The sequence below is a fragment of the Stenella coeruleoalba genome (genome assembly GCF_951394435.1).
Source record: "Stenella coeruleoalba genome assembly, chromosome: 1".
Lineage (NCBI taxonomy): Eukaryota > Metazoa > Chordata > Mammalia > Artiodactyla > Delphinidae > Stenella > Stenella coeruleoalba.
In genome coordinates this window covers 115929736-115943010 of record NC_137169.1, presented here as the reverse complement: position 1 = coordinate 115943010, position 13275 = coordinate 115929736, and the positions used below count along the sequence as shown (strand labels likewise).

The 13275-nt window shown below is 47.4% G+C and overlaps 1 protein-coding gene across 1 annotated transcript in view; it reads left to right on the top strand.

Moving 5' to 3' along the window:
• Positions 1 to 12708, top strand: part of CD244 (CD244 molecule) — a 29531-nt gene extending 16823 nt beyond the window's left edge. Inside the window, exons 2-9 of the mRNA XM_079915007.1 lie at positions 1975 to 2313; positions 2403 to 2678; positions 4126 to 4233; positions 4677 to 4744; positions 6903 to 6956; positions 9228 to 9290; positions 10708 to 10764; positions 11837 to 12708. Of these exons, the coding sequence (XP_079771133.1) occupies positions 1975 to 2313; positions 2403 to 2678; positions 4126 to 4233; positions 4677 to 4744; positions 6903 to 6956; positions 9228 to 9290; positions 10708 to 10764; positions 11837 to 11917 (1046 nt within the window). The 3' untranslated portion in view covers positions 11918 to 12708. The remainder of the gene's footprint in view (positions 1 to 1974; positions 2314 to 2402; positions 2679 to 4125; positions 4234 to 4676; positions 4745 to 6902; positions 6957 to 9227; positions 9291 to 10707; positions 10765 to 11836) is intronic.
• Positions 12709 to 13275: the final 567 nt, after the last annotated feature.

The window sequence follows — 13275 nt, the reverse complement described above, 5'->3', positions numbered from 1 at the left end:
TCTTGTTCACCCTTACTCTTAGTGTGTAGACCTTTATGGTACAAACCCCAAATCTGCTGGATTTTAGGTATACCCACTTCCTCTCAAGAGGTTCCTGAACTCCATGTTCTCTTAGTTCCTTGAGCTTATTGTAAGCTCTGCTTAGCTTCTCAGCATTTCAGATGCTTTTTATGGACTCAGAAGATGCCTCCAAGGAGCAGCAGTCAAAAATTCTGGTTTCACCTCTCTGAGTTTCCTTCTTCCAGATCTTGGCCCTATAACTTTATGCTGCTTTATTAGCTCTCTGATGCCATTAACAACATACTTTTCTACTTTGCCCATTTTTTCTAGTTATTCTCAGTGGGAGCATTGCTTAGCATGTCTTAATCTGGTCTTCCATGATCCGAATTAGAATTCTTTAGATGATTATGTATCTCAACCTTAAATGTATGCTGTGGCATGAAAGCATGTTCTATTTCCAGATCACAAATTCTCTGGAGTCAGGAACCATATCTTACACATGAAGAGGCCCTGCCTTTTCAGGGCCCTCATTACAGTGGGGACTCAGTCAGGACTCAATAATTGGTGATGACAGTTCATGTCCTTTTTGTAGGTTTAGTAATTATTTTTCTGTTCACCTTTGTTCTCAACATCTTTAGGCAGTGCTAGGACCTCAAGAGACAAAGTCACAGAGATGTATATCACAGTCTCTGCTTTTGGCTTGGTAATAAGCAGAGCCAGTCCAAATCATGGGACTATGAGTAAGAACCTCATGTGTTTTACTCTTAGGAGTGTCAAATCAGAGGAACATATTATATTAACCAGATAGTAATTACGAGTCCTTTAGTTATTTACTTAGTCTCCTGAGAAAATGCTGACATGAAGGTATGGTTAGGAGTGAGTGTATTTATAATGCACATGGACATCTAAAGATCTCTCTCCATCGCTCTCTTCTCAATGTCCTCCATTTTAACAGATCTGTTTGTATAACTATCTCCTTCTTCTATTCTCTCCTCCAAATTCTCCCTGACCCTTTTCAACCTGCCCAGACAGACCTTTACATTTCCAGCATCCACGGGGCCATGCCACATAGCTTCCTTGCCAAAAATGGCTACAGGGATTTCCACTTGTTTTCATTGATTGCACTGGAGTACTCTAGGGTAGGCAATGACAAGCAGCTCTATGTCACATTCTCACGGTCATTAGCCCCCATAATGGTCCTTAGAGAGGGATGTGCTAGGATATGCCTTGGTAATGTAGTTTTATTTTTCTCTATTTGTTTTCTATGGAGCAATCCTGTGGATACTTCCTAGTAACTAAAAAATTGGCAAACACTCATGAATAAAGACCACAATCTTATGTGCAAAGTGCTACAAGAAAGGATTATGAATCTAGTTCTATGAGGACGGAGGATGGAGGAGGGAGCCATTAGTTCAGCTTGGAGGGTTAGTCTTATTAGGTCTGGCCATTAAGACTTTCCAGCAGTCACTGATGGCCACTGTTGGTTGCCTCAGCACTGCGGGGAAGGAGTGACATCATATATGATATTTATAACATCGTGGTTAAGAATTCGTCCTCTAAAGCCAAATTGACTGGATTTTAAGCTCATCTTTCTCACGTGTAACTTGGGCCAATTACTTTTAAGTTCTTTCTAACTCAGTTTCCTAACCTGTAAAATGGGGATAAGACTCTTTTAGGGTCATTGTAAAGTGAAATAGTAAAAATATGTAAAGTGTTTAAAATCTATCTGTCCCATAATAAGAACTCAGGAGATTTTAGCTATTATTACTGGTGTGTGGGCCCTTCAGGCACAGAGCATGGAGGGAGGGGAGGCAGATAAGGGAGATACACTTTCAGGTTCTCTTAGACTTTGGGCTCCTCATATGCATTTCCATCCTCTTGGTTTAAGGGAGGTCACATCCAACAACCCACAATGCTCAGGCTTGAAATTTTCTTTCCACCTCCAGCCTGGGTTCTCTTTCCTATAATCCCTAGGTTCTGCTGATCATGTGGTTGGAATCTCGGGAGAGTCTGTCTGGTTACGGTCCCCCAGCATACAGATAAGGACATACTCTGTTATATGGAAGATGAAGCCATACTCAAATTCAAGCTGTTATTTCATATACTCTTGGAAGAATGTTTCCAGCCAGAGCGATGTAGGGAAGAGTTTGAATTGGACTTCAAGTCATTTCAACAATAGACTGAGCTTTATAAGAGAAAACTTAACTCTTCTCATCATGGCAGCTCAGCAGCAGGACAGTGGCCTCTACCTCCTGGAGGTCACTGAAGACACTGGGAAGGTTTGGAGACATCAGTTCCAGGTTTCTGTATTTGGTGAGTCCTCAGGACAGCTCATACTGCACCTCTGACTCCTGCAGGGCTTGTATTTCCAGCACCTTTCTGATCAACATCTCTGCTTCCAGATCGTGTTGAGAAGCCCCAGCTGGTGGAGAGGTGGAAGGTCCTGGACAGGGGGATGTGCCAAGTGACTCTGTCCTGCTCAGTCTCCAGAGGCAGTGATGTGAGCTATGCTTGGTATAAAGGGACTGAGCTGATTCAGACACCCAGGAACCTCACCAAACTGGAGGAGCAGATTGATGTCAGTGGTTTGCACACATACACCTGCAATGTCAGCAACCCTGTCAGCTGGGCAAACCACACCCTCCAACTCACACAGGGCTGTCTGAATGCCTACTCGAGTAAGTGGAGCTCTTTGCGCTGTAACAGGGGCTGAAGGTGTGGGACCCCACAGCCAGGCTCATGTGCAAAGGAGGCTTGGCTCTGAGATCCCTTGGCTGCCTCCCCCAGGGCTTTGCAGTCCTTCCCCAGGGAGGTCCTGGCCTCTAGGCACACAGTTTCCATAAAGTCAGGGCTGTCTTTGTCTGGGAAGAATTTTATCCCAATAAAGAATCTCCTTCTGGGAGATGTGCATTTCTCCTTCATGTAGGGAATGCTTACTTGTTTGGTGAGTCGCAGCCCTGCCATGATTCTGATCATCACTTCCTTTCTCTGAGAGACTGATGGAGATCTACTTTCTCCTCCTGAGTGATAACTCCCCCAAACCATATAGCTCCCCAAGAGGTAACTATGCTGTATACAGTACTCTGAGTCATAGGGTCATCAGGATGATCTTGGGGGTAGCTAGAAGAGTTCTTGGGTTGTTTTTGCTTATGCACATCCTAAGAGTTACCCCGAGTTAAGTGTACACCACTATTGATTAGGTAAACAAAGAATGACTGTGCCATCAGCATGGGCATGATGGGAAAAAACAACCCACAGTTCCCATACTTAAGGAACTTATAATCAAATGGGGCAACACACTAAGCATTCATGGGCAAAAAAGAAACAAGCAAGCTGAAGTAATGTGGAGTGACAAGGACACTGGAGTTTGGTTCATGCCAGCCATGGCTTCATCATTCACTAGCTCTGTGAACAGAGGCTGATGCATTACCTCTCTGAGCCTCAATTTTTCTTTTGGGTAAAATGGGGATGATAATAATAAGTACCTCACAGGATTGTTGTTAAGGTTAAATGAGATAATGTTTGTAAAGAGCCTAGTCAGCTGGCATCTGGAACTTTCATTCATTTCCCTTCTCCCCATGTTGGCTGGGTTATATAAGAGGCTACACGTGTGACACAAATGTTAACGTTTGAATGAAGAGCAGTGAAAGCAAGAATAGCAGAAGGTGAAATGGAAGACTTGCCTGGCACATAGTAGGTGTGCAACAAATGTTTGTTGAGTTCAAAACAAAAGAGTGAATGGATTAACATTTGCTGTGCCAGATGTTTTACATATATTAGACTGCGTAATTAACCCCCATGTGTAGATAACATTATCTCCTTTCTGTAAGTGACAAAACAGAGGCTCAGAGAGTTTAATTAAGGAAGTTGCCCCAGGGCACAGAGGTTATAGATTTAGAATCGAGCCTGGCCTCTGAGATACTAATACCCAGACTCTTAGCATCACTCAGGGGAGGTCACCCAATTGAGAAGAGAGATGACTTTGATGGTGAATTCACAGGGTGCGAGGAGACCAGCCATTTGAGAGAGGAGTGTGGGTTTTGAGGCAGTCCCTGCAGCAGACAGGTGGGAAGGGAGAACAGAGAGGGCTTAGCACTCAGGCCTGGTGCCTTCCATATCCCTCAGATTTCATCTTTCTGTCCACTTTGGTGAGCATCATGATTCTCCTAACGGCATTGTTCCTGGGTGCCCTCACCTGCTACTATGTGCGGAGGTGGAAGAGGAAGCAGTCACGTAAGTGGGGGGTTCCTAGGAGGTGTGTTGCCTGATTTGTCATCCCCAGTGGCATGTGCCTGGGAGCACAGTACCTGCTTTTCCTTGGGGGCATTGAGGTATGTGTGTGTGTGCTTGGGGGAGGGGAAGCAGTGGCTGCTGGGCCCTCTCTCCCAGGCCACGCCTTCTGGGGTGGCTGCTGGATGTTTACAGTCTGATCCCCAATGTGCAGATTTACCTGCACTCTGTCTGGCCTGACGGAATAGGTATGTCAGGGCAGGTTGCTGCCACTGTGCATTTCCGGTATCCTAGGAAGAGCACTAATCTGCCTCCTTTCTAGAACTTTTCTCAAGGTCTTGGTCATCTGGGATGGAGGGAGGATTTCCAGAAGCAGAAGCCTGGACAGGACGCCCTCTGGAGGTCTCTGCAGCTCTTTTCTTTGCTTCTTTGCTTTCCTCTCACAGAGACCAGACCAGAGGAATTTCTGACGATCTACGATGATGTCAACAACGTGCAAACCAGGAGAAATCAAGTACGGCACCATAGGGGCTGCGGTTTCTCTCAACTAGTCTGGGAGATGCTCTTGGGAGAATGACCATCCAGAGCAGGGGGTCCAAGAGGACCAGACAATTGTCCTCAGTCCTCCCCATCTGTCTTTTCTCCGACAGCCTCCTAGCTCTGGCCGTGGAGGAAAAGAGGAAAACGAGGGGGCCTGGGTGCAGAAAAAATGAAGGAGGCAGAAGGGGCATCTAGGTGCAGCATCGCACCTGTTGGGAAGGGATGGCCCCCTGGTGTCCTCATTTCTGTCCTGTCTTACCAGCCAGGCTCAGCCCCATGAAGAGTCCAACCTTCTTGTATTTTGCGTCTGACCACAAATTCTCGTGTCCCTGCAAGTCCGAGTTTACTTTTGCGGGTCCCTTGATCGTTGCCCAGGCTGAGAAGGAGGCCAGCCTGAGCAGCCAAAGCACAGCGGTTTCACAGATGCCTCAGTGGTCTGTGCTCACAATGCTTTGGGAGGAAGAGGCCCGGGTCTGGCTGAGGTGCTAGAGAGAGTAACCAGGTTAGCACAAAGGTTAGTTCCTCTGCGAACCTCTCTGGCCAGTCAGTCTCTGCAGGTAGTGGCCAGCTCTGCCTGTCATCCAGGGGTGTCGAAGAGGAGGAAACTGCAGGGGGGCTGCAGGGACCCTCCTGCTGTTCTGCCCCTGAGCAGGGCAGGATGTGTGACAGGCCTCGGGGAAAGGCAGTGCCCAGCTGAGATGCCAGGTGGGAAGGGTGATGGGCGTGGGGAGGAAGGGCCCTCTTCCCACCCCTATTCCTGGTGCTTCACCTGCGGGGGCGAGGCAGGAATTCACAGCAGTGGGACTCTTGCTTGTCACAGGTGTGAGGCCCTGTGAGACCTCATAGAACAGAGAAGCAGCTTCCCAAAGGTCTGGGCTCAGTGGGAATTAGGAATCAGTGTGGCTTCCCTGGCCTGTTTCCTTGCCCCACCCATGGAATATTTTGGGACATGAAAAACAAAAGGAGACTTTGTTTCTCCCATCATTACTGGATGCTGGTACAAATTCCTGAGAGCAAGTGCATCTTTCTACAGCCACGGATGCCCAATTGCTCAGTAAAAATAACCTTTCTTCCCCAACAAAATGAAGGTGACTTCAGATTAAGTAAAATGGAGGAGAAGACAAAGGAAAATAACTACTCAGAGTTAAAGAGACCTCTTGGGGATTCAGGTCTGTTACTCTGCATCCGGCTCAGGGCTTCCTCCCTCCGTGGCCGCATCTCTCTATGGCCTGTCCCTACTGTCCCCAAGGTTCTGCTTGAAGGCCTAAATCTCAAGCTTCACGTGCTCTCGCTTTGGGCCCCAGCTCTGACCTTTCTGGAGACACTTCACTCAGGTCTGGGCAGAAGAGAAAAGCACAAACTCCTGTTTCTTGCCAGATGCCAGCGACTCCAGCCTCCACGGACGGTTCATGTTCCTCTGCTCCTCTTAGCGTCTTCCTGCTTCTGGGGAGTTCAGCTTCTTCCTTGTCTAATGGACTCTAATGGTCTCCATGGGCTCTCCCCTAGAGCCCCGCCTGGCAGTCTGTGTTCGGGGTCGAGCAGCATGAAATGCCTCCAACTCCAGTCTCCCGTGGGACAGGACTGAAGAGGGAACCCGAAAGGTCATGTGCTCCCTGCCTTTGGCCTCGCTCCAGGGCTCCACCCAGCACCACCAGCACTGCTCAGAGGCTGGCTTGAGGCCAAAGGCAAGCTGGCCACCAAAGCTGGATCTAGAGAGGGGGCTTTAGAACATTTAGAGTGCCTGAATTTGTGTCCTTATAGGTACGACTCAGATTAGAGCCCTACCCAAAGCTCTGCCCATTATCAGTAGTTATGTTGCAAATTTAGTCAGAAAGTCAGCAAAGGCAAGTTTCTAAGTTACTCAAGTAAAGCAAGTGACAGGAGACCCTTTGGGCAGGGTCACTCGATGCAATTCTTTCACACTTGGGAGGTTCCTCACTTCTGACACTAACTGCTGCACGGTGAGTCGCTCCTACTGTCTCTCCCTATCCTGAGATGCTCAAAGAACACCTCCCTCCCAGGTTCCCGGGAGCGCCTCTTCTTATGCTGTTTCTCCCCCACTCGATCCAAATTCAGACGGACACAGCTGTCTGCTCACGTTACCATATGTCCTTTTACTATCTCTTGTGCAGGAGCAGAATTCCCCTGGAGAAGGGATAAGCATCTACTCCATGATCCAGTCCCAGGTACCACTCTGGTTTCTCGAATCCATTCTGTACCTGTCCATGGGGTTTCCTAATGCCCCCTAGGCACTCACAACCTTGAATGGCAGAGTAAGACCTTGGTGCTCCTGGAGTCCGGAAGACAGCTTGGCCTCAGCTGCATTAAGTTGTTTGTAAAGATGAGTGTGATTCTGGAATGTCTCGACAGCGGAATAGAGCTGGAAAGTCTGATGCAGACATTCTTTTCTCTTCCATGCCTGGTAGCAAGTGTGGTCCAGATAAAGTCAGTGGGAGGAGGAAACTTGTCAGGGGACTCAACTTCTGTTTTCCCTCCCTGTTGCTTCCAATACTTGGGGGCCTTGCACTTGTTATTCCTGCCCTTGATTATACCTGTTTTCAGGAGAGAATGCATCTGTGTTGTTCTCTTTTATCTAATTATGACTTAACAATAGCATTTATTAAGCACTTAACATGTCTATTTTCTTATTGAATGTCACAAAACAACCTCATGAAGTAGGTCTAATAAAAACCCCATTTCGGGGACTTCCCTGGTGGCGTAGTGGTTACGAGTCCGCCTGCCAATGCAGGGGACACGGATTCGAGCCCTGGTCCAGGAAGATCCCACATGCCGCGGAGCAACTAAGCCCGTGCGCCACAACTACTGAGCCTGCGCTCTAGAGCCCATGAGCCACAACTACTGAGCCTGCATGCCACAACTACTGAAGCCAGTGTGCCTAGAACCCATGCTCCACAACAAGAGAAGCCACTGCAATGAGAAGCCTGCACACCGCAACAAAGAGTAGCCCCCGCTCGCCACAACTAGAGAAAGGCCGTGCGCAGCAACAAAGACCCAACAAAGCCAAAAATAAATAAATTAAAAAAAACCCCATTTCGTGGGTGAGGAAACAAACTCAGAGGTTAACTAACGTGCTCAAGGCCACATAGCTGTGTTGCGGCAAAGTTGAGCCAAAGTGTTTCCGAGTCTTCACTCCACCTCTACCTACTTCATCTCTAACATTCTGGGATTGTGGAAATTCACCCGTAAACTGGAGAAGGGGCCTGTACTGTAATATTGACTGCTAAAATGACTGTACTGATAACCCAGATGCGGAGGCATCTCTCGCAAAGGAAACACTGCCCCCTGGTGGTCAGTAATGATAATTTCTGATACAAATGACATTATTTTACCTATTTATTTTTTAAAGAATTAAGACTTGAAGCAGCAACCTCTTCAGCTTGGTGGCTAGGCTGCAGGGCAAAGAAAACTCTTGGGGAATGGTGATAAGCTTCAGAGGGAGATCAAGAAAAGAGGGAAGAGGAGAAGGGAAGGCAATGGAGGGGAGAGGAAGAGAGGAGAGAAATGGAAGAGAGGGAGGAAAGGAGGAAGGAAGGTGCCCGACCCCTCAGAGCCACTCTGGAATTCCCAAGCTGGGTGTTGCCTACTTCCACTCCCCTTAAGATAACGTGATTCACTGATAATGGGCCAAAGTCAAAGAGAGATGTAAGGGCCATTGATATCTGGCAGTTTTCTGGCTTTAGTCACATTGAATTCCAACAAGAGGAATTTAAATAAATGCAAGGAAGAAATCCTCTTAGACTGAGATGATGGTGAGAATGAGATTTCTCCTCTGGAGCATCTTAAAAAGAGGATGGTTACCTGCCTTGGAGGACACCTGGCTCAGGTCCAGAGGGGGAAGGCATGATGTCAAAGGGAGGCACTGAGGTGTTGAGGAAAGAACCTTGGAGAGTCGGGCTATTTACCCTTTTGGAGTCTCATCTGTAGAATGGGGCAAATTATGATTATTCCTATTTTGTAGGAGTGTTATAAGGGTTAGGGGAGAATGCATATACAGAATAAGCACTCAAAAAGTAGCAGCTGTCTTTTTTTTTTGTTTGTTTGTCTTGCCATACGCGGGCCTCTCACTCTTGTGGCCTCTCCCGTTGCGGAGCACAGGTTCCGGACACACAGGCTCAGCGGCCATGGCTCACGGGCACAGCCGCTCCGCGGCATGTGGGATCTTCCCGGACCGGGGAACGAACCCGTGTCCCCTGCATTGGCAGGCAGACTCTCAACCACTGCGCCACCAGGGAAGCCCACAGCTAGCTGTAATAACAGAGCAGGACTACCTTTCAGGTTGTCTGACCTCCCAACTAGTCCAGGATTCTTTTCACTAACACTTAAACCTGCTGTCTGGGCAAGGTTGAAGGGGAGGAATGGAAGAGATAGATGCTTGCCTCCCCAGGGTTGTGTTGGATCTCTGCTTCTGAAATGGTTTTATTTCTTTTTTTCTGTAGTCTTCTGCTTCCACATCACAATACGCACATACATCGTATTCATTAGTACAGTCTTCCTGGAAGGTAAGTCTCCTCCGCAGGGTGCTCTTTATGCAGATACGTATTTTGCCTGTGCATATGCAGGCATGTGTTTGCAGAGGGTGTGTGTGTGTGTACTTTTGAGTGAGTTGTCTTCCACTGTGTGTATCTGAGTAGCTTGTGTTAAATGACTGTGTTTAAATGTTAATGGGTCAACTAGAAATGCCTTTCTGGTTCTGTCTGGAGAAAAAGAACAGCTCTGAGATTAGGAGAAGAGTGGATTCTATAGGAGTTTCTGTGGGAGGCAGAGGACCGTCAAAGACAGAAAGGAGGTGCTTTGTGCAGAAGGACCACAGAGTCCTCATTAGACAAACTGAGGCTATGGTGGGAGATAATGGAGTCATTTCCAAGGCAGGGGCATATAACCTGGAACTGGAGGAGTAGACTGGACCTAGAGAGAAACAGTGTTGACTTTCAGAGAATCAGACAAAGGTTCTGGCCAGTCACCTGCTGGTGGTGGTCTCCAGAACGAGGCAACCCATCACGGTCTCCTTGAATCCTTCTCCAAGCTGAGCTCACAGCTGTTACATGTGCCTGGGACCACAAAGTGGGACATCCTAGTGCCCATGGTCATATTTCCACCTTGGGGGGTGGGGGGTGGGTGGGAAGAATGTTAATTCCAAGGCTGGAGTCACAGTATGAAGCCAAAACCTTACCATGGTAGTATGGGAAGTTTGGGATCTGCCAAACTGTGGAAGTGTTGAGTTCATGTGTGTCAGGATCCTGTGTTTGTGTCAAATGGGGGAGAGGTTTGGGAAGATTTTTAGACTTCTCACTCACCCTCCTTCTAATAAGTCATCAAATCAACTTGGATTCTACCATGAGAGGTATTTATATTTAAAGTATACACTAGAGTTTATGGACATATAGATGGTCACGGGCACCATGATCTCATGCTTTTGTATTAGGTTGTGAAGGCTCTGTAGACTACTGAAAGTGCTTCTGAGTTCCTGCACTGTCTCCAGTGTTTCACCATGTTCAGGGTATGTGCTAGGATTGGTACTTATGTATGTGCCAGAATTGTTTACACGAAGGTGTGTATGTATGCTGTGTGTTGAAACGATACACAGTTTGAGGCAGTATTTGTATTAGGTTTGTCTGAAGGGGGTGTGTGTGTGTGCTGGGAATGTGTGTATGTGTGGATTTTAGGGGTCTGTGGGTGTGGGATACTAAACTCTTTCGGTTCAGAAATGTCATATCATAGGCAAGTATGTACTGTGCCTTCTTTGGAAACCATAAACACCATTGTTTACTCCCGGGGTAGGAAATTCTATTCACTTCTGGCTGGGGACACTTCAGGGACTTTCTGGGCCCTGAGTCTCCTTTGGGACCTCTCACATCAGTTAGGAGTGGTACATTTCTTAACTTGAAGTTAAGCACTCTTTACCCTCTGAATTTCCAGTCTGGATCCAAGAAGACGAACCGCAACACTTCCGTCAATAAAACTATCTATGAAGAGGTAAGGAGCTCCTCTGAATGGGTTTAGTGCTCATAGCATAGCCTTGAACTCATACACGTGTGAAAAGTCATCCACAGAGTCTCAGGGTTGTTGGGACTTTAGGGATCTTCTAATCCAAATCTTCATTTTAGAGATGAAGAAACTGAAGCTCAAAGAGAGTGATGGTCTAACCCAAGATCATATCATATTTTGGAGTTTGACCCCTGTTGGGGAGATAGAGTTTTAAATTAGGGCTATCCCCAGGCTAGTTTCCCAGCTGTGTGCCACACACCGGACATCTCTCCTTTCTACGGGTATGTGTGTGTTGGGGAATGGGGAGCAGAGAAGGGAGGATAAATGAATTTAAATGATTTTCCCATTAGTAAGTAATTGAGAATCATTCCAGGATATAGGTGATCTTCAGCTGCTGCTGGGATGGACACTGCACGAAAGAGACCAACGAGCCCGGTGGCCGAAATGATTCCCATCAGGCCATTTAGGGAATGGAAAGTAGGGACTCAATGTTTATTGGAGGTTTATTGCATATATATATATATATATGCCTGCCAGTGTCTTCATGTGAACTATCTTATTTAATCCTCACAGAATACTATGAGGTAGTATAATTATACTTCCCATTTATACCCAGAGAATTTAAAGCATGGAGAGCACCCCACCCATCAGCCTCATTTAACACCTGAGCTTCCACCTGTGGCCTGATAAAGATGTTGCCCCTGGTCACAAGGGAGAAGGTAGAGGGGGGCCTGCTGGAATTTCTGGCACTTGAGCTGCGGCCCTACAGTAAAGCCAGCTGGACAGGCCAGGGCTGTAAAGGACACCATGTGGGCCAAGGCAATCTAGGTGGGTCACGAAGAGGGGTGGTGTGGTTAAAAAGCACTAGAAATGGAGCCAGAAGAACTGGATACAAGCCCCTCCTTTACTTCTTACTAGTAGTTGACCCTGAATTTTTTGCCGTACCCATGTGAGCTTCCTTTTCTTACGAATTATGAAGCGGGATAATAATTCATGGCCCACAGGGTTGTTATAAGGATCTCTTGGTGGGAGGGTCTGAAGTTCTCCTTTTCTTCTGCAGGTGGGAAAGAGAGCACCCAAAGCTGAGAACCCGGCTCGACTGAGCCGCAGGGAGCTGGAGAACTTCTGTGTATATTCCTAGTTGCCGCAGCTGTTCTCATCTTCCTTACAGTCCAGCTTCTGTTGCAATGGATGACACCACATGACTCTCTGCAGAGCAGTTCCTAGTCTGGAGAGGATATGAGAGTTCGTGCATGGTCTATATTTTGTTTTGAAAAAATGATTGCTAACAGCCATTATAGGAGCAATGCTGTTAAATACTATCTCAACTCACAGACTGGACAAGAATGAGTAGAGATATTGGGTAGTTTCCAAAAACAGACTCAGCAATCCAAGTACTGGTAATCTTTCAAGTGCGATGTAAATGTATGGTGGTGTTATTATTAGCATTAAGATTCCCTTCCGCTGGTTTTCTAATCTATGACTTGTCTTCCTTCCTCCCTAATCAGGGATGACCACGTTTTTAGACCCTTCCCTTGCCCAGGCCCATCTTCCAAAGAGGAAGGAAAGATAACGGGGATACAGAGGAAAAGAAACAGCCCCCTCTGTGAGGGTGGAATAACTAGCTGTGAGCCAGCTGGCAGGTTCTCCAAGGGGGCCATGCCTGGGCTTTGGTCACAAAAGGGTGTAGGCAGGAGCGAGGGTAGATGGTGCAAAGCAAGCCCATCTCTGAGTGGAAAAATCACGCAGAGCCCATGCCATCCTGATAACCTGGCAGTGGGACCAGCTCTGTCTACAGAACGAGGTTTGACTTACAAAAACACATTATTAGACATCTATTCCGGTCTCTTCACAGTTACAAACTATATTGTATTTAAGTTCTGAGTCCTGATGTTCCCCACGGCACATGCTGGAGGGAGGGCTCAGACAGCTGAGCAACTGGGAACCAGGCACCTTGCTGGGCCCCCCTGAGTCTTCAGGCCAGACCCTTCCACAAGGCTGTGGAGAGCAGGCTGAGACTCTGGCCAAGCCCAGGAAAGAGTAAACTGGAAGAGGGCCTACTCAGGGACCCCCAACAGGTGACACTGCATGGAGCCTGTTCTTCAATTGCCCCACTCTGTATATAAGGTATGAATTTAATATAGAACTGTGTTGTTATTTAGAGGCAGTCTAAATTTCTTTCCTGAATGAAATGTCTGGGTCTCCTCCCTATTCTGTACTTTTCTTCTCTATAGCAGCCAAAGGGCACACGTGGGCCATCAATAAACACGTCTGTTCAACTCCCGCTGGAGGGGAGTCTGGCTTCCTGGTAAGCTGTCAGTGTCTCCCCGCCTGTGTTCACACTGGAATCACAGATTCTAGGGTCCCCAGATCCCAGGGCCACTTAGTCTTGGGGGATAAGCTACTTGTTCATGCCCCACCTGATCCCTCTCCTCTGCAGGTGTGTGGTCGGCCAGGCTAGCTTCTTCCTGGAGGCAAGTGTGGACAGACCACATCCTA